Source organism: Histoplasma capsulatum, genomic scaffold, assembly GCF_000149585.1.
Source record: "Histoplasma capsulatum NAm1 scaffold_6 genomic scaffold, whole genome shotgun sequence".
In the NCBI taxonomy this organism is placed as follows: Eukaryota; Fungi; Ascomycota; class Eurotiomycetes; order Onygenales; family Ajellomycetaceae; genus Histoplasma; species Histoplasma mississippiense.
The window spans coordinates 958,948-978,671 of NW_001813977.1; the positions used below are offsets into that span (position 1 = coordinate 958,948).

Genomic DNA, 19,724 nt, shown 5'->3' on the forward strand with positions numbered 1-19,724 from the left:
ATCTCTTGGTAACTTGGAAAGCTATCTCAATTGCGTTCGCTAATCCTTCGGCTTCAGAGGTTGCGGAGAAGAATGGAGACGAACAAACCCCCAACGGCCATCACGTAGACGGAGAACATGACGGAGGTGGGAACATTCTGATACCCAAATGATACACACTAGGTCACTGACGCTGATTTGGGGTTTGAGTTCAGGTCTCTTCCAGATTTCCGTCAAGCTTCCACATGAGCCCTACAACATCCAAGTTACGGTGAGAAAACCATCTCCCTCCGCCAACAATGGTAATTCATCCATAAAGCTTACTCCGCCTATAGGTATCGAGCCAGGAACAAGTCCAGGATGTTCGTCAATCGATCGTTGAGCTGCCGGGTACCTTTCAGTACACGAGCTTTCACCTGGAGCATAATGGAACCAGGATAAATGACTACATTGAACTGTCCGAGGTCAAGGACATCCAGGCGAATTCGGAAGTCGTCCTGGTCGAGGACCCCTACACTGAGAAGGAGGCTCGGATGCATGTGATTCGGATAAGGGAGCTGATCGGCGCCGCGGGAGATCGTGTCGACAACCTGCACGGCATTTGTGCTGGCTTGTCGCTTCATGACTCCGTCGCTGCTGGCGAGCAATTGACGGACACGAAGGAGGGAGAGAGGGGCGTGGTCAGAGATCACGCGCTTGTAGACTATGACATGACAGCTCCTCCAGTTTTGCAAACGATACTCCCCCGAGCCCAGCCGTCACTGCCCAAGACGGTGAAAGCAATTTCTCTTTCTCCTTGGAACCCTCCTCCTTACCACCTTCGCCAACGGGGGCATTTATTATATCTCCAGGTAACTACGAATGAAGGTGAACAACACCAGATAACGTCCCACGTTTCTGGATTCTTTGTAAACAAGTCCTCAAACGCCAAATTCGACCCATTCCCCAGACCCGCTCCCAAGAACTACAGCGCCCACTCGCTATTGACCTTAATCTCTATGCTCTCTCCCTCATTCGATGCCTCATTTAAAGCCCTTCAAGAATCAAACAACAAAAAGGATTTACTGACTACATTCCCATTCCAAAACTCCATTCCCAAGAACCCATGGCTTGTGCCACCCACTTCATCCGCTGTCACAGCCCATCAGTCAGACATCACCCGTTCCCAAGAGAACTGCTTGATTTTTGGCGTGGACAATTCCGAAACTTTGAGGGACTGGAATGAAGAGTTCCAAAGCACAAGAGAGCTTCCCAGGGAAACGGTCCAGGACAAAGTCTCTAGGGAACGTTTGACTTCGAAGCTTTTTGCTGACTACAACGACGCAGCTGCTCGTGGAGCTGTACTAGTTGCAAAGGGCGAAATTGCACCCCTGAACCCAACTGAAGGAAAGGATGCGCAGATATTTGTTTATAACAATATCTTCTTCTCCTTCGGAGCTGATGGGGTTGGAACTTTTGCGTCGGAAGGTGGCGATGAAGCTGCCAGGGTTGCGGTGGGGAAAGACGTTGTCGGCGCGAAAGCCGTCAACCAGCTCGATATCCCCGGCCTCTTCACCCCTGGAACTGTTGTTGTTGACTATCTGGGTAAGCGTTTGGTTGGCCAGAGCATTGTTCCCGGCATCTTCAAGCAACGCGAACCCGGCGAACACCAAATCGATTATGGAGGAGTCGAGGGAAAGGAAGTTGTTGCAGAGCACAAAGACTTTGTTCCAGTGTTTGAGAAACTATCCGCCTCGCTGCGAGTTAAGAAGCATCCGGTCTGGGACAAAGAAGGAAAAAGGCATGATCTGGAAGGAAGTGTAGAAACCAAGGGTCTTTTGGGCACCGATGGCCGGAAATATGTTCTCGATCTTTATCGCATTACTCCACTGGATGTAGCCTGGTCTGAAGACGCTGAGGGACATGAGCCATATCCCCACAGAATGTCTGTCTTGAGATTAGAACTAGTTGAGTTGTACTGGAGATATAAGATGGGACAGTATGTTAAAGCTGAGGTTCAGAAACGAAAGACTGCGAAACGGGAAGCTGAGAAGACTAAAGCCGTTGAAGCTCAAAATGAAGACAAGGCTGAGCTCCTATCAACGAGCGATCCGGGCGAAGGCGAGAATAAGGCAGTTGCTAGCGAACAGGAACGCGTTGACATTTCTGCCTTCAAGCTTGCCCTTAACCCTGATGTCTTCAGCGGCCAAGTACCTCAAACAGACGAGGAGAAGGAGGAGTGGGCCCAGGACGAGAAGGAAGTCCGGTCAGCTTGCGATCACTTGATTTCCAAGGTCATTCCAGAGCTTATCCAGGACTTGCACGATGGCGACGTTGGCTTCCCGATGGATGGAGAGTCATTAACCCAACTCCTCCACAAACGAGGAATCAATGTTCGATACCTAGGCAAGTTGGCCAAACTCTCTCAAGCAAAGGGACAAAGGCTATTGGCGTTGACCGCGCTCCTGATCCAAGAAATGGTTTCTCGCTCCTTCAAACATATCGCTAACCGGTATTTGCGATATCTCCCATCTCCCTTCACTGCTTCCTGCGTTTCCCACTTATTGAACTGCTTTCTCGGGGCTGAAGTCAACTCAAACCCACGTCCAGAGATAGATGAGGAATTGAGGGAAATTTATCCAGAAGGTGACTTCTCTTTCGAAAAGGTTACACCTACCTCGCTCAAGGGGGATATTGAAAAACAAATCAAGATCCGCTTCAGATTCAACCTCGAGCCCAAGTGGACTTCGTCACTCAAACACCTCCAACTTCTGCGAGATATTTCTATTAAACTTGGTCTTCAGATAGGTGCCCGCGAGTTTGCCTTCGAACGTTCGCAGATCAAGTCCCAGGAGCATTCTCCTGAGCCTAGCAGCACTCATAGTTCGCAAGACGAGCGGGGAAAGAGAAAAAAGAAAAAGGGGAGCAACAGTGATTCACCAAGCCGAGTAGCGGCAAGCCCTAGGCCCGTTGTTACGTTTGTGCCAGAGGATATCCTGAACATCGTGCCTCTCGTTAAGGATGCTTCCCCGCGAAGTGCTCTTGCGGAAGAAGCCTTGGAGGCTGGGCGAATTTCGATTATGCAAAACCAGAAAGAAATAGGGCAGGAACTTATCTTGGAATCGCTCTCCCTCCATGAACAAATCTATGGCATCCTTCATCCTGAAGTAGCCAAGCTGTACCATCAACTCTCCATGCTTTACTATCAAACAGATGAGAAAGAAGCCGCCGTTGAGTTGGCACGGAAAGCCGTTATTGTTACTGAGAGGACAATGGGTGTTGACTCTGCCGACACAATTTTGAGCTACCTCAATCTCAGCTTGTTCGAGCACGCATCAGGAAACACTCATACTGCCCTGATTTATATCAGACATGCATTGGAACTCTGGAAAATTATCTACGGTTCACACCACCCAGACTCGATTACAACCATGAACAACGCTGCTGTCATGCTTCAACATCTCAAAAAATATCCCGATTCCCGAAAGTGGTTTGAGGCTTCACTGACTGTCTGTGAAGGCCTCTTTGGAAGACAATCAATCAACACCGCTACCATTCTCTTCCAGCTTGCCCAGGCCCTTGCGCTTGATCAGGACTCAAAGGCTGCCGTCAACCGTATGCGTGACGCGTACAACATCTTCCTCAACGAACTCGGCCCCAACGACCGGAATACCAAAGAAGCAGAAAGCTGGCTTGAACAGTTGACTCAGAATGCTGTGTCCATTGCCAAGCACGCAAAGGACATCCAAGCTCGCAGACTCCGCCGAACCAACCTTTCACCGCGCATGACGATAGGAACCAAACCGCAGCCTCAGGTTGGCCAAAACGCACCAGCGACTACCAACGGAGCAACCTCCAAAAGCATCGGGCTGGACTCGAGAAGTATTGATGAACTGTTGAAATTTATTGAGGGGGGTGGCGAATCTCGTAGCCCTCGCTCTAAGCAGAAGAAGCGGGCTGCAGCCAGCAACCCTAAGCTCCGTGGATCGAAGCAATCCACTGTTCAGACGGCCTAAGTTTGAGTATACTTTTATATTATTTAAACTCGCCACCTATCATTTTTTGATCATTTAATTACCCCGCTTCGATGCATGTTATTATTACCTCCTTTTTATTTTATTTTATTTTATTTTTTTCAAAAGTAAAAGGGTCCGAATTCCACCAGATTCCCCAGAAAAAATTTCCCACCAATGTTAGAAACACCGCTGAGCGGGGAATATATTTGCTTACCAATCCAACTCTTAGATACACAGGAAAAAGAACTAAAGCTCCTCCTCATTTGAGCCAACGTTGATTGTCGAGTTCTATGGGCGATTGTGCTGCTATGTCTAATTTTGAACATATTTCCCCTCCCTTCTTACGACCCCATCTCTACTCACAAAATATTCTGTTATTTTTTGCATATTCTCTATTCCGTCGTTTTCTTTTGTTTGTGGTACCACTTCATTGTATAAAATCTAGGGATCTACATAGCATGGTTTTTTTCCCCCCTTCATATCTCATTCTGTTTTCAATCATGTCCAAGGCCCCATTCTCATGTACTTTTTCTTAAGTTTTCCCTAACTGTATGATGATATGTCATTTTTCGTGGGAAGCAAGTGAAAGCAGAATAACATTGTATTATAGAAACATATCTTTAAAATGATTGACATCTTCTCTCATTTCATAATTTGCTGTTTGAAACTGCGAAGGGTTTCAAAGCGTCTGCACCATCCCAAAAAATTTTTGGTGGAGCGGAATAAAATCACGTGATATGTAATTGTTTACATTCCGCCAATTTTTGACCTCAATCGGGAACAAATTCGGAGCTTTGGATATGCTTCAACAGCTGTATGACAGAGTACTCGTTATTATATATTTTAAAGCTCGATTGCTTGTTAAAATATATTAATATATCGTTTTACTTCTTTCATGAATTTCTTCTGGAGGTTTACGATAGACCGCTTGCGGAGGTTGGGAGAGCTGCGACGCTGATGCCGCAGCCAACGGTGGTCGTGTTGCGTTGAGCTGGTATGTCAACACGAGAGCCGTCCGATTGTTTACTCAAAAATGGCGTTGCTAAAACGTACTGTCTTTAATAGTAGTGGAAGGCTTCGCGGATCAAAGTTTCTCGTCTTGTTGTCACAATGACGCTGAATTCAGCCACCTCCCGTTCAAAACCAGCCGCGTCGGAAGTCGCCATCACATCGAGGTGGTGCAATAGGGCGCTGCGCCCTTTAACCTCCACTATATTGCGTCTGGAAAAGCATTGGAAGGTAACGCGCATGGGGGTTCCAACGCTGAACCATACCACTGCCACTGCGGTTGAGTTAAGCCATACGGCGGCACAAACGGAGCGACTAGCTCCCGAGTCCGAGTCCGAATCCACGCCCGATGATCCAACTTGGGTTCCGGGTGGTGCTGCGCGCAGGCGTATTAAGCATAAATATTCTGCTCGTACTGGTAGCAGGTCAAGGGTCGTCGTGAAGAGCCCCGAGACTCAGAAGCTTCAGCCGGGGGAGTTTTCAATACCCACGCCGCTTATCCACGAGAAAAAAAGACACCATCGAGAAGCCCAGGAGCCAAATGGAGTCGCCGGTGGGACGATTGCAAACGCCAACGAAGACTCGTCGCTTGAAAATTCCCGTCCGGGCCCTGTGAAGCGGAGATTATCTGCTTACGGATGGAATAGCCGGAAGACTTGGACGGATGCATGTAATGAATATAACGAGCCGTCGTATGTTGCCATCGCGCAGGGGATTTTTCAAATTTGGGATACATTTCTTACTATGACAGCTCCGGAAAAAAGTACGAGTCTTGGAGCAAGATCGCTTATGCGCATGGCTCTGGGCACAACTTCCACGTACATTGCGAGGGAACAGGAGGCTGTGGATAATTGCGAGGACAAGGACGAAAAGGTCGACATCGCCAATGTTATTTTCACAGAGCTAGAAAGTATGTACGGTACATCTAATACCGGGTGGAAACCACTGAAATCGCTCGTCCGTCTCCACGGGACTCGTTTGGTCTGTGACGCGATTCGGAAGAGGTGGATATCTCCGATGATAGCTCGTCAGCTAGCATTAAATTCGATCGATTCGTCTTCGTACGATGCTGCACAAGAAATAATATCTGCTTTGCTCTCTGTTACCATGAGGGTCGAAGATCCCAGGCATCTGGATTGCTCTTTATTTTCGGCCAGAAATTTTGGTCTATTCCATACGCTAGCTGCATATGTGAACAAAGCGAGTCATTTAAGCTTCTTTTTTCGCACGATTGGGTCCTTATTGAGGTGCGGTATTGTCCCAGTTGAATGGATAGCTACGGAGTCTATGAAGCCATTCGTGACTCATGCTATTCGGTCGATATCATGCGAAGATCACGACTGTTCCGCGTCTGTTTCATTTATTGTGAATATGGCCCTTGCAGCTTCTGGATCACATACTTACTGCGCCATGCCAGCTTCCAATTCAATCGCTATCACGGATAAATTACAAGAATCCGAAGAAAAGAAGTGGAAACTACATTCCGCACATTGCGACCTTTTGGAAACCCCACAAACGAGAGCAAATGGACATTTAGAAACAGCTTTGAACAACAGCATATCAAGTATTTTAGGTATTCTCTGCAGTGCATACATCGTACGTTGTTCAAGCCGGCCACCTGCTACACCATCCAGTGCATCTTCAATTCAACACATACTGGCTAGGCTTTCAGACATAGTGCAGCATGATATCGAGGGCACGTCTTTCCATGTAACCCAAGATCGCTCAAGATCAGAGCTGTTACGAATGGGGCTTATTCTGATGGCAGATTTTATTATCACATCCAACAACATGCAACCCCGGACCAACCAGCAGGCTGTTGATTCTCCAGCGACAAGGCTTTTAAGTACTTTTGAATATTTTACTCGTACATTAAGAAGCCGAAAGGACCTCACAGCTAGCCTATCGGCCTTTGTGACCCACATATCACACTGCTGCGGTGAGGTACTGAGTGAAGATGGATTCACTCACCTAGAAATTTTGACGGATGCGCTCACAGGGGTCAAACTACAACCATACCCTACGCTTAGAGCGCTTCTCGGAAAAGTAGCAGTGGACGCGGCACTTAATTTTGCTGAATCTACTCTTCATCCCGATCACCATTCTTGGGCTGCCCATATACAGACCAGAGTAACGAGCTATTCTAATGGGCCTTCAGGGCAGGATGAAATCTTCTCTTTAACGCCGTCTTTAGCTCTGTCCAAAACTGGTTACATATGGGAAGAAAGCATTGGAGAATGGATTACTGCGGGTCGCCCCAATGGAGCACGAAGGAAATTTCGAACATGTCAAGACCAGATGAGCTCCCTGCTAGATCCACTAGATAAGCTCCAAAATATAAATGACTCAGATGATGCGATAGCATCCAGAAGCTCTAGTACATTTTCAGCCTGTACAGAGCGGTATCGTTCGAGCATTACTTCGTCAGACATTACCTCTCCATTGTGGTCTCGGAAAAGGAAGCGTGTTGTCAACGCCCCAGACTTGGATTCGAGAAAACACACTAGGATATCATATCCTTTGTCACTAAGTGCACCTCGTCGCCGACTACGGTCCAGGAAAGCCCGTTCTTGGAATTTTTGCATCGATGAGCGTGATACAAACGACTCCGAACCGCTGACGTTTGGCCGATTCACGCGGTCGAACATAACGAAGAAACGTGATGTCACTGAACTAAATATGACGAAAGCAAGGCTATCACATCAAAGGACGGAAATCGATCGTTCTTTTACCAACCGCGTCCCTGTTGTTGAAGTTAGACTTCGAAAGCCACCACATCGAGACAACACGGTCGAAGTAGTTATCATTCATAACAGGCAAAAACACTCGAACACGAAACCCAGCGAGTCTGCAATTCAAGATGATGTGATATCAGAGTCTGATTATAGTGAATCTGGCAATGATGATTACTGTAGAGATAACCATGATGACATCGACAGTGATGACGAAGATATCCTTGCCAGAGCATTACCTCCCTGTTACCCTTTGCGACGCAAAAGCACGTGTACAGCTAGGGCGAGCGAAGAAGTGCGGCCCCGCACTACGGCAGAAACTCGACTTCGGACAGCAAGGTCTTCTACCTCATTACGAAAACAGTCCATCTCGCGAGCAGTAAATAATGATATTGTTGGTTCGAGTGACGATGAATTGAGTTTCCTTTGATGTTTTTGGTCTAGTTGCGCATATTCCGATTTTCGATTAGTATTTGGATTTCGAAATTCAGCATTTGATCGCCTACTCGTTGGTTTCCGTCGTTGGTAGACAGGATACGCAGGTCATGAACACACTGATACAGCCCTTTTGGGCCTTGATACCCCTATTGGATTACCGTTCTTGGACTTTGTTTGATATTTGGGCCTCGGGTCTCTGGAGTTAGTTAATTGGGTTGGCTTGATTGCCTTGCTGTTTTATATATAAATATATATATACCAAAGATTGCAAGGGTCAATAACCGTTCCCAGGTTACTTGTACAGTGCATTATTTTTGGTATTTATATATGTTCTGTTCGAAGAATTTTAGACCCCGCATCTTATTCCCCATTTCCGATTTCACGCGCCCTCTCACATAAACCTACTATATCGCCCAGGTCACCCTGCCCTTTTAAGAGAGCGCGATCTGTACCTGACAATTAACTCTTTGATTGGCACGCCACGTTTCATTCATCAAAATCGGTAAGTAGGCATTGCATACATTCCATGGAGACAAGCATCAATCATGTCCTCTGGTTTTTTATTATGTGCTTGTTCTGCGGTCCTGTCCTTCCAACATATGTCTGAAAAAGCATGAGAGATATAAGTGAAGTGACAGGGGTTGGCCCGGGCATAGCTGTTAATAGTGTAAATGGTAGGGTAACAAGGTGTAATAGATGTGCAACCAGCGGGAAACAAAAATTGCAGACATATCTATGCAAAGGAAAGGGGCCCAATAAAAATGATAATTAAAAAAAAAAAAAAAAAAAAAAAAAAAGGTACAAAGCACCCTTGGATTCACGAGCTGGCGTGACTGGGAAACTTATTTAAAACCTTGCGAATAAACTCCAATTAGCCTACGAATTGTCGCCAGTCGTTTCTTCAGCCGTGATAATATCTCATCCTAATCATAATTTCAATACAAAGTTCCATTGGGAGTTATGTCGTACTCCGAAACTCCTATCCAAAAACGCCTCGTTCTTTTCTTCCCAGCCTCTACCTAAAATTTCTCGCTGGTAAAACACCGCGTCAATTTAACTAGGAACCATGCGATGAACTTCAACGCAACAGTGAGGCCCCAGATAACAGCTTTAAATCCCCAAAATATAAGCTTGAGCACAGACCTCATGATTCCAGGTAATTCCTCTCCTTCGCGAGATCCGCTGCTATATCGACCGTAGTTTTCAAGGTCAATTTCCTCAATCACAACTGGGGCTTTCTTAATACTCTTTTTCACTTTTGTCTTCGTCTCTGGAGAGGAGGAGGATGACCTCTTCCAAAACGAATACCTTTTCTTGCGCTTGGAAGAAGAATGAATTTGTGACATCAGCATAGCTTCTTGCTCTGCCTCTTCACGCTCCGCCTGTGTGGCGATTAGCTGACCATTAAAACATGGCTGGAAGGTAGCTGCCGCTGATGGTGCCCTGGAGGACGTGACATTATATGGATCTGGGAATTCTCCTTTGGTCACAGCAGTTTCGATGCTCATTCCGCCAAGAATGTTTCTAATAAATTGGTCCGTGGCAGCGATTATGAGAACTGAGGCAACTAGGGAGTCTATGCAGTATAAAGCCGGAATCGTGGAGGATATGATGCCCGCCGAAATCGACAGCGTCATGGTTTCCAAGTCTAGAGCTACCAACGGAATATCTTTGGTCGAGTCCCGTCCTGGCATTGTGACAAGAATTGATGGAGGATGGTCCAACTGTGCGCTATCTGTTGTAGAGGCGGAGACCGAGAGGCGTAATGTTTGGCCCCGTTTATTTATGATGGGGAGCCCTTGCTGTTGGATCTCATTTTCCCGACCGTCACTTGGGTCATTAAACAAAGCCTGGTGCAGCACGTCGTACCGACCATGAGACCCGTTCCACTCTAGTATGCAGGACTCTTGAGCTTCTGCCCGCCTAACAGCATCCTCCTCCACCTCCATTGCGTCGGTTGGAGCTAGCTGATGTTGCCTTGACAAGCTCAACGCTTGATCTCTAGCTAGGATCTCTGCCAACATGGGGAAAATAACCGTAGTAAAGCCATTACCTTTAGGTCTGTTAATTTCCGTGTTGCTCAGTGTAACTATGGGAGACTTGGTATTCTCTTTGGTGGGGTGAGATCTTTGAATGTCCACCTCCCCCATTGAGTTAGTTTTGAGTGTATATAGTGTTGCAGATTGGTTTCCAAATGTGTACGTTAGATGGTCCGTTCTATGGAATCATTGATTAGCATATACTCCAACGCAAGATGTACACGATTGCCTTTCGACTCACTTGGAAATACGTAGGTGAAATGTTCCGAGTTCAGGTTGTGGCCTTCTCCATTTGCAGCCTCCCATAGACGTGTGAGTTGCTGGGAGGATGTAACCTTAGCAGCAGCAGCTAGTTGGGTGGACTCGCGCATAGTACGGGAAGAAGCAGACTGTGGAGATGCCACACTTTGGTTATAGTCACATCTCGATATAACTTCCCGCGGAAGATCGTTAGGTCTCGAACGTTGGGGATAGTATTGCTGCTGGCTCAAAGGCACGTTGGGATCGTAACGGGGAAATATTGACCTCATTGACACCACTGGGGATGTAGGTGATCTAGGCGGTGAGGTGGTCACCTCAATTTGAACGGGAGATCCGGATCGAATAGGTTCCGGCGAAGTTGACTGGGGAGGGAGAGATTTGCCATTTTCGGACCGTTGAGGAGATTCCACAACTTTCGATTTTTCTCTGAGTTCCGTATTGAATGAGGGAGAATTCGTGCTCACAATATAAACCGTAGGAGAAGGGGCTAGAGGAGTCTTATTTGTGTCCTCGATGATTTGAAGAATGACGGCCTCGGTCTGGGATGATGTCTTGTCGTCACCCAAGATCGGTGAAATTACTGGAGACTTTGTAGCACGTCGTCGATTCCCTTTTCTGAATGGATTGCCATTGGGCTTGTTTAGAGGCTGGACCTGAGGAAATAGCTGAAACTGAGTCTGGCTCGCCATTCTTGCCCTCGATTATTAAAAATGAAGGCTAGGCTAGCAGCATATGCGTAACGAGTCGTCAGTAGTAAGAATCATACAATTCTTAAGTTTCGTAGGGCTCAGAGGACGGCTTTATTGGTAAAGGAGAGTAACAAAGCCCAGATGAGAAGGCCCATGAGACAGAAGGGCAAAATACGTGTAGCAATCTAAGCTTGAGGCTAACTAGCACGGTGAAGGAAAAATGAAAAGAATAAGAGGGGAGGATAGTTATTAAAATGGAGAAAAATGCTGCCTTCAGTGAAAACGCCATTTTTTCCAAATGGCCAGGCGAGCTCCTCCACAAAAAGAGGCTGATCAATAGGAACGATGATCAATGCACGGGGGAAAAAAAATCTTGCGCCCTCTTTCCCTTGCAATAGCTTGACGCCTGGACATGAATGATGCTTGGGCGATTGAACGATCCTCCAAGGGACAAGCAGATGTGGAATCTATCGCCGTGCCATCCCTGGGGCTCCAGTGATGCAGGATTGGATGCTAAATCCCATCACCGACATAAAAATTGCTTTTTCGTGTTCTGGCTCTTTGCATGAAGAACAAAGCTAGGAATGAATCGGTGGGACCGAGAATTGTTCAACATTCAATGTCAGCATGACCTTCGCGAAACCTCGAGGAAGAGGGATCAAGACACCACATGCTGGGCATGCGATCAAAAAGGTGATTGGAGATTATCCTTGAAAACACATCAACTGTTCGGCGCTTCGATGTTCGAGGGAAACAGTTGTCAACTTCGCCCTTCTCTTGGCACGGCCGGCAGGCAGAGTTGTGGCTTTGGTAGCGGCGCTAGGAAGAGCGGCGCAAAGAGCGCAGCCGTTATTGGATGGGGAAGTTGATGTTCTGTGAGGTGAGATTTGTTGACGTTGTTAGTTACCAAAATAGACATCCATGGATTGGCCTGTAATGTCACGTGATATTGCGCTTTACGAGGCGAAAAACAGCTCTCCAATAATTTGGTAGGAAGGTGCAGATTGCTCACATCACCGCAAGACTATTATGCGCCGACCAGGCAATCCTCCAGAATAGCAATTTGTAAGAAGAAAAAAGGCCTGGGATTAACTCTCATTTGGCCGACTTGTATAAAGAGGTCTAGTATTGAGAAAGTGTGGAAGAATCTAATAACACAATGGTTGAAGACAAATGGTTCGAACCTTGAAAGTTATCCATCGATCTAAAGGCAATAGCGCATAAATTGGCTCCCCGCTATTAGAGGATGAAGTTATTCCTCAGACACAAGGCCTTCGGCCATCCTGATAGCACCTTCCATGTCACCTTTGTTGTACAAAAAGAGCCCCTGCAGAGCCGCAGCACTTGTGGCCCTCTCTGCTGGAATCCTGTGGCCATTTTCATCCTCGATAACACCCAGTTTATGGAGCTTGTCCAAAAATTGAGCCTGGTAAAAACCCGTCTTGTCAAATTCGCCATAAAATCTCTCCCAAAGCTTGGAAACCTGATATCTCGTAGTTTCGCCAAGCCTGACGGTCATATCAACACGGCCAGGTCGAACTAGAGCCTCGTCAAGCCGCTCAACGTGGTTTGTCGTCAGAAAAATTATGCGTTCTTCCGCACTAGCCACCCCATCAAGTGCATTAAGGAGGCCCGAGAAAGTCACATTGGCTCCTCTGTATCCGTCAGCGTCAGACTGCACGCGCCGGTTCCCGAAGGCAGCATCTACGTCCTCCAATAATACCAGGGTGCGGGCAGGTATGATGGTGAGAAGGTGGTTCAGGCGATCATCAGTCAAACCTCTCTCGCTGAGGTTGAGGATGGCGATGTCGTAATCCAGTTCTCCGGCAAGTGCTTGAATAAACGAACTCTTGCCGCTGCCTGGGGGCCCATGGAGAAGATAACCGCGTCTGTAGGGAATGCCACGATCATAGTACCAGGATCCGCTTTGGAGAAAATCCTTCACATCATCTACTATCCGTTCTTTAACACCCTTATCCAGGATAACGGATTCCAGAGGCCTCTTGCGCCGAGATTGGCCAAACTGCCTCCACTCAGTGCCCCAAGAATTGTATATGACGGTTTTCCCTTCCTGTGACCGCGCAGCATACTCATGCGCTTCCTTAAATAGGTCTTCAAAGATACGTCTCTGAGAATACAGTGTAGTTAAAGTAACAGTCTCCCACGGTCGTCCAGTTTGGTGATCTCTCGATTTGGCTTCTCGTACTCGGTTGACGAATATAAACGCATTTTTATACCGGAGGACATGTTTTCCAGGTCCGGGTATAAGTGCAAATTGTGTATGCATTGCGCCATTGGGATGTTCCACTTTCTGTGTCTGGATTGATAATTGTCGCATTCCTGGGGTGAGTCTCCGGAGGAGGGAATCGAGAAAACCGGATTTGCTGGCGGCAGGTGCCTTTTGAAGTTGCGACCGTTGATATAGGGTCATCCAGTGCAGAAACCAGCCGTACGAGTCATCTTTAATATTTATTTCCACCTCAACAAGCATACGCCTCCGGAGGAGAGCAGCACCATGCCGAAGGCCTCGCTGGGCGAGTGTCAGTCCAGCTCCAAGGCCCGCAAGACCAAAGCCCTATTAATAGCATGACCATATCAGCCTGTGATATAATAAACCGAAGTTACCCACTTGGTAGAACATACTGCTGTGAAGAAAGGATTGCTCGCGAGCTGCGAAAAAAGCCCGACGTCTGAACTTAGATTCGAGAGCTGCTGTTGAGCTTTCGCCTGAACAATCAAGTCATTGTGATTTGTCGGTTGGGCCAGCGCAGGCCCAGTAACTTCCATTCCCTTGAAATTGCCCCTATCGGCATCATTGCCAGACATATGTTCGAATCATCGTGAGCCTCAGAACGCCGTTTGACCAAAAAAAAAAAAAAAAAAATGGCGGCCATCAAAGGAGTTCGCTCGACGCTAATCCATATTCTGCTAGTGGACTTAATGGCAATCTCGGGCTTGGCATCATGGAAACCCTAATCGGGTTAACTTCAACGTTGTGCAACTGACCTTGCGGCAAAGCATGCCATTTTGTCTTTCCTTTATGTCCCCCATTTTCCATTTTCTCTTCTTCTTACAAGCTGGACTATACTGGATTTCCACATTCCAAAATTCTCAGTACACCCGGCCAATCATGTGCATGAACCTAGCGCATTGTATGGTCGATCCAGTTCAGAGTACCCTGAATGTGCATAATTTTCCCTGTCCATGGACTCTATTTTATCTTTTTTTGTGCCTCATATGGAAAATAGACTCGTCTTTTTCGCTATCTCTGGTCGCGCAAATTATATCAATCATCCGAGTGCCTATTTCTCATAGCCGAACTATGAAGCGGTGAAGTCACGGCCCCTGGCGCAAGGTAACTCACAGTCTCAGCTCATAAAATACCCTCAATCCGTACAGGACGAGACGCAGACGTAAACTACAAAATTGGAAATCATTCAACATGGATGTTATGGCAACAAGGGCAGATGCATGCTAATTGGGTTGTCTGACTACTTTGTATTGACAAGGACATTTGTTCTCAGCAAAGAGAGAATGAAACGAGTTAAATAGACCATATGTAACCCAAGGCCGCAATGTGCTGTACAAAGGCCTCCCCTGTTCTTTGGATGCGTTTATTTTCTGCATGAGAATCTCGATTTTATCTACCCGATTTTATCTACCTTCGACTTCGGAGGTATTGATGAAACGGGATTGCATTTGTCTCCCCTCTGTGTTAGCTGATTCACAATAGTTTTGAATCAAGGGTTGTTAACATGATCGAGATATTGGTCCACTGAGGAAGGAAGCAAATACAAATTTGTCACTCTTTATTTGTAATTAACTTAAACAATAACCAGTGGTCTACATGGTAAACATGGCCAATGGAGCATAGGGACCTACCTAAGCATCGTAAATTTTTTTCTTTTTTTTTTTTTTTTCCGATTTTATATTTAGTCTCGCTAGATAACTTATTCATTTTCCCGCCGAACCAGTTACATTCATACTCATCTCCTACAGATTTTGTTGTCTCTCTGAATCAAGAAGCTCCAATGGCGGGAAAGTGATTTTATTCACACAACAATCAAGGAGCTCAGAAGAGTAGACTTTGGTCAATTTTTACCAGAAGCACTCACTAACAAGCTAATGAGTTGAATGCTCTTATGACCTGCATGAATATAACCACGGGGCTAAAAAGCTGCGGTATTGACGGGTATGCTCCTATTGTGTCCGTATTGAGAGGTAAATTATATAGAAGATAATCACATAAAGTGAATAACTTGAAGATATACCTTCAGAACGGGAATAAGGGATGAATCGATATATTCGCTATCTCTAACCCTCTCGTGTTGCTTCTCTACCGTTCACAAAGCTCTGAACACCAACAACTGAGCACCGGAAAGGCCAGTAAGTTAGAAGGCCCTGATTTCCAAATACCCCATTTTCTTGGAATTATCCCTCTAGATTCCAGAGAAAGTTCGCAGTTGGCTTGAAAGAGAGGGGGAATCGAGCGTTTCAAAAGCAGTGAGTCTAGTCTCTCATATTACATCGGACAGCAGCTGATCGTTGTAGAAAAGGGAATGATAGAGGAAGAGCTAATCTTGGACCAGCGGGTTCGGCACAAACGCCTTTTCCGGAGCAGCCGCGAGAGCTACAGCGACGATGATTCCGACACCAATAGAACACCTGTGGCCTCGGTCCAACAAGAGGAAGAAGTTTTGTACGAGATCGATCCGCGAGCATTAGGAAAGTTGCCAGAACGTCTCCAGAACAACTATCGTCAGTTATTCCAGGAGCGAGTCGAGAGGTTAGCCCGGAAGAACCCGAACTTCAAGTACCGCCAATACGATTATATGGACTACTGGCCAGAAGAAGCTTTCAGTCCAGATGAAGAGGAACAACCAAGATATATGAAAAGGAAATATCCGAGGAAGCACAAGGTATTGCAGGAATTGGAAATTGCGCACGTTTCTCGGTTGAAAGCCACTGAACAAAAAGGGCAATTGCACGTCATGAATCCTGATCTATCGCCCGTAGAGGACAGAACTAGCCAATGCCTAGAAGACCACAAAGATAGCACAGAGTATAGTGGAGAAAAGGGAATAAGGAATAGCCAATCTGAGGGAACCTTAGATGAAGTTTTAGCAACATTGGTCAACAGTACAGTATCGGAGAAGGGCAGTTTGGCTTCACTGATGGAGGAGGGGTTGTGGCATGTTAATGCTCCTCGGAAAGCTGATAGTTGCTTTCAGGCACGCAGAGAATTGGAAAATCCTACGCTCAGTTATCAGTCGTGTGGGAACAACGACGACAGTCACCACGATTTGAGAAATACATAGAAGGGATTTTGAGCCTCGGAGTTGCAATGTGAAGCGCACTGGCAGCATTTGATCAATGAGAGTCATTGACCACACTTGTTTCAGTGAGGAGATAGCTTTCATCGCCAGCAGGATATTCGGACATTGGAATATAGTGCAAATAGGATTTGGATACTCCGCATCGTTTTCCGCATGAGCCGAATTCTACATCTGGGGGCTGTTTGACGTGGGATGGAATGCTGGGAGCTTGTTGAACTAGGCTGTTTTCAGGCTAGAGCGAACTTCAATGTTTGCCACTTAAAAAAAGTGAACCACTTCAGTGCCGCCAAAAGAGCTTCCTCCTCCAGCTGTGCCCAGCGCCTAGTCTTGCTACGAGGTGTTCAGTTATTTTCTTCTTAATATTATAGTGTGTCTATTCTCTTGGAAAATTTCCTAGCCTCTCACTGTTTCCCCGCCAGCGAAATTACTTTTGCCCGCCACTGAAAATCATCTAGATTTTCGTCAAAATGCAGGCTCCTGTGGTGGTGATGAGTATGTTCAAACCACCTTTGATAATGGGATGGGACATAGATTGCTCACGTACGGTCTGCAGATACCCAGAGTGGGGATAGACAAGTTGGCCGGAAAGCGCAATTGTCCAACATTACCGCTTCAAAGACGTAGGTGCTTCCGTCCCCGGAAGAACACGACCCCACAATTGAAGCATCCTAGCTAACGAAGCATTGCAGTGTGGCAGATATTATTCGATCATGCCTCGGACCGAAAGCGATGTTGAAGATGCTTCTTGATCCTATGGGCGGAATTGTTCTCACGAACGACGGTCATGCTATCCTTCGAGAAATCGAGGTGGCTCACCCCGCAGCAAAGAGTATGATCGAACTCAGCCGGGCACAAGACGAGGAAGTAGGCGATGGAACTACTACTGTTATAATTTTAGGTGCCTACTCCCCGTGAACTTTGCAATTCCAACCACTTTCTAACAACCGACAAGCTGGTGAAATGCTGGCCCAGGCGCTTCCCCAACTGGAACGTAACATCCACCCTGTCGTTATAATTTCGGCTTTCAAACGGGCTCTTTCAGATGCACTTGCTATTGTGGAAGAGATATCTCTACCAGTTGATGTTAATGATGACAAAGCTATGTATAAACTGATACAGTCTTCCATTGGCACGAAGTTTGTTTCTCGATGGCCCGACCTCATGTGCAGCTTAGCATTAAAGGCTGTGAGAACAGTTTCACGTGATGCTGGTGGTGGAAAGCAGGAGGTTGATATCAAGCGTTACGCTCGTATAGAAAAGATACCGGGCGGAGAGATTGAGGATAGCGAAGTCATTGATGGGGTTATGCTCAACAAGGATATCACGCATCCAAAAATGAGGCGGAGAATAGAAAACCCAAGAATTATCCTCCTCGATTGCCCTCTCGAATATAAGAAGGGAGAGTCTCAGACAAACATCGAGGTTTCGAAGGAGGATGATTGGAACCGCATATTGCAGATCGAGGAGGAACAGGTCAAACACATGTGTGACGCAATTCTTGCACTGAAGCCGGATCTTGTGATCACTGAGAAGGGTGTATCTGGTAAGTGAACCTGCCGATTATGCAATTAAGTTGCCAGGGCTAATTCATTGATAGATTTGGCGCAACATTACTTGGTCAAGGAGAATGTCACTGCCCTTCGACGTGTTCGCAAGACTGACAATAACCGAATCGCCCGTGCAACTGGTGCGACTATTGTTAACCGAGTGGATGACCTGCAAGAATCCGACGTCGGAACTCGATGTGGTATTTTCGAAATCGAGAAGATTGGCGACGAGTACTTCACATTTCTCAGGAAATGCAAGAGTCCGAAGGCTTGCACAATCTTGCTGAGAGGACCGTCAAAAGATATTCTTAACGAAATTGAACGGAATTTACAAGACGCGATGTCCGTTGCAAGGAATGTCATTTTCTGCCCTCGTCTCTCACCGGGCGGTGGAGCAACTGAGATGGCGGTGTCGGTGAGATTGTCACAGTTGGCAAAATCCGTCGAAGGCATTCAGCAATGGCCTTACAAGGCTGTGGCAGATGCGATGGAAGTTATCCCAAGAACACTCATCCAGAATGCTGGCGCCAGCCCCATTCGCATCCTTACTAACCTGAGAGCCAAACACGTTGAAGGAAAGAACTCCTATGGAGTTGACGGCGATACAGGAGAAGTTGTTGATATGAAAGCCTATGGTGTGTGGGAACCTGAAGCTGTTAAATTACAGAGTATCAAAACTGCAGTTGAGGTAAGTTTTAAAATATTCGCTCTAAAACATGCTTCCATCTAACGTTCCTTTCTACAGTCTGCGTGCATGCTACTCCGAGTCGATGATATCTGCAGTGCCAAAACCCTGAAGCAAGCTGCGAATGTTGGCGGCGGTGATGAATAGGTGATTTGGATTTTTCTCAACCGGATAGATCTCTATCCCATCTCCCGCAAGTCTTCAACAGCGTTTAGACCTGTATGAATAAGCGGAAAATTAATCAAATAAACCATCAATCATATAATTCCTGTTATCACCTACTCGTAGCATCGCATTGTACCGTAAAACTCTCAGCCCCTGATCTTCTCAAATTAATAATCCAAGTAACGTTACTCCAAGAACAATCAGTCGTCATCGTGAATTATAACCCCAGACTCTTCTTTGGTCCGATCCGCAGCGTTCTCTAATCCGGACACCTTATGCTCATCCCCATCCATCCCTCCATTAGAATTCCCCTCGTTACACCGCTCCCGCATTTCGGAATTAGGACCAGCAGCCGAGGGCCCTGCAGCACCCTTCTTCTCCTTAGCCTTCTTCTTTTTCTCCCTCCTTCTCCTATTCTTTTCCGTCTTTTCCTCATCTTTACGTCTAGCTTCCTCTCTTCTCCGCTCAAACATCTCATCCGCTTGCTCCCTCTTCAGCTCCTCCTCGATGAGCTTTAAGCGCTCATATTCTCTTCTCCGACTGGCTTTGTAGACGTGGAACTCCCCCGAGCCCGCGCCGGCGGAGGAACCCTGGACATTGGCGACGATTTCTGGTGGTGGCGCTAGAGATGAGCTTGTGCGGGGCTTGGAGGGATCAGGGATACGGATGTCCTTCGAGGGATCTTTAAAGAGAGACTGGATTTGAGTGGCTTGTTCGGAGACGGGGGTGAGCGCGCGACGTTTTAGGGGCCGCTTGCTTCGGGGGTCTTGACTGGTCGGGATAGACTCAGGAATGGGCTCAGACATGCTGAGTGAGTGTCATGGGTAGTTACGGCAAACCTCGAGTTACA

The 19,724-nt window shown here is 46.7% G+C and overlaps 7 protein-coding genes across 7 annotated transcripts; 4 read left to right on the top strand and 3 right to left on the bottom strand.

Annotated features, from left to right (window-relative positions):
* Positions 1-117: 117 nt before the first annotated feature.
* HCAG_06623 (conserved hypothetical protein) lies at positions 118-3,974 on the top strand (the record flags this gene model as incomplete). The annotated part of the gene is made up of 3 exons (XM_001538968.1): positions 118-126; positions 206-250; positions 315-3,974. 3 exons carry the CDS (start codon positions 118-120, stop codon positions 3,972-3,974), a joined length of 3,714 nt encoding a protein of 1,237 aa, XP_001539018.1.
* A 1,110-nt stretch (positions 3,975-5,084) lies between these two features.
* HCAG_06624 (predicted protein) lies at positions 5,085-6,165 on the top strand (the record flags this gene model as incomplete). The annotated part of the gene is made up of 3 exons (XM_001538969.1): positions 5,085-5,674; positions 5,747-5,892; positions 6,140-6,165. The coding sequence occupies 3 exons, from the start codon at positions 5,085-5,087 to the stop codon at positions 6,163-6,165; spliced, it is 762 nt and encodes a 253-aa protein (XP_001539019.1).
* A 3,006-nt stretch (positions 6,166-9,171) lies between these two features.
* On the bottom strand, positions 9,172-11,141 carry HCAG_06625 (predicted protein; the record flags this gene model as incomplete). Its single annotated transcript, XM_001538970.1, has 2 exons — positions 9,172-10,279; positions 10,396-11,141. The coding sequence occupies 2 exons, from the start codon at positions 11,139-11,141 to the stop codon at positions 9,172-9,174; spliced, it is 1,854 nt and encodes a 617-aa protein (XP_001539020.1).
* A 1,252-nt stretch (positions 11,142-12,393) lies between these two features.
* On the bottom strand, positions 12,394-14,167 carry HCAG_06626 (mitochondrial chaperone BCS1; the record flags this gene model as incomplete). Its single annotated transcript, XM_001538971.1, has 3 exons — positions 12,394-13,716; positions 13,785-13,944; positions 14,148-14,167. The coding sequence occupies 3 exons, from the start codon at positions 14,165-14,167 to the stop codon at positions 12,394-12,396; spliced, it is 1,503 nt and encodes a 500-aa protein (XP_001539021.1).
* Positions 14,168-15,172: 1,005 nt separating this feature from the next.
* Positions 15,173-16,459, top strand: HCAG_06627 (predicted protein; the record flags this gene model as incomplete). The annotated part of the gene is made up of 3 exons (XM_001538972.1): positions 15,173-15,183; positions 15,493-15,527; positions 15,708-16,459. 3 exons carry the CDS (start codon positions 15,173-15,175, stop codon positions 16,457-16,459), a joined length of 798 nt encoding a protein of 265 aa, XP_001539022.1.
* A 485-nt stretch (positions 16,460-16,944) lies between these two features.
* Positions 16,945-18,856, top strand: HCAG_06628 (T-complex protein 1 subunit gamma; the record flags this gene model as incomplete). The annotated part of the gene is made up of 6 exons (XM_001538973.1): positions 16,945-16,969; positions 17,031-17,097; positions 17,167-17,375; positions 17,430-18,020; positions 18,075-18,712; positions 18,770-18,856. The coding sequence occupies 6 exons, from the start codon at positions 16,945-16,947 to the stop codon at positions 18,854-18,856; spliced, it is 1,617 nt and encodes a 538-aa protein (XP_001539023.1).
* A 218-nt stretch (positions 18,857-19,074) lies between these two features.
* HCAG_06629 (predicted protein) lies at positions 19,075-19,680 on the bottom strand (the record flags this gene model as incomplete). Its single annotated transcript, XM_001538974.1, has 1 exon — positions 19,075-19,680. One exon carries the CDS (start codon positions 19,678-19,680, stop codon positions 19,075-19,077), a length of 606 nt encoding a protein of 201 aa, XP_001539024.1.
* Between the last annotated feature and the right edge of the window lie 44 nt (positions 19,681-19,724).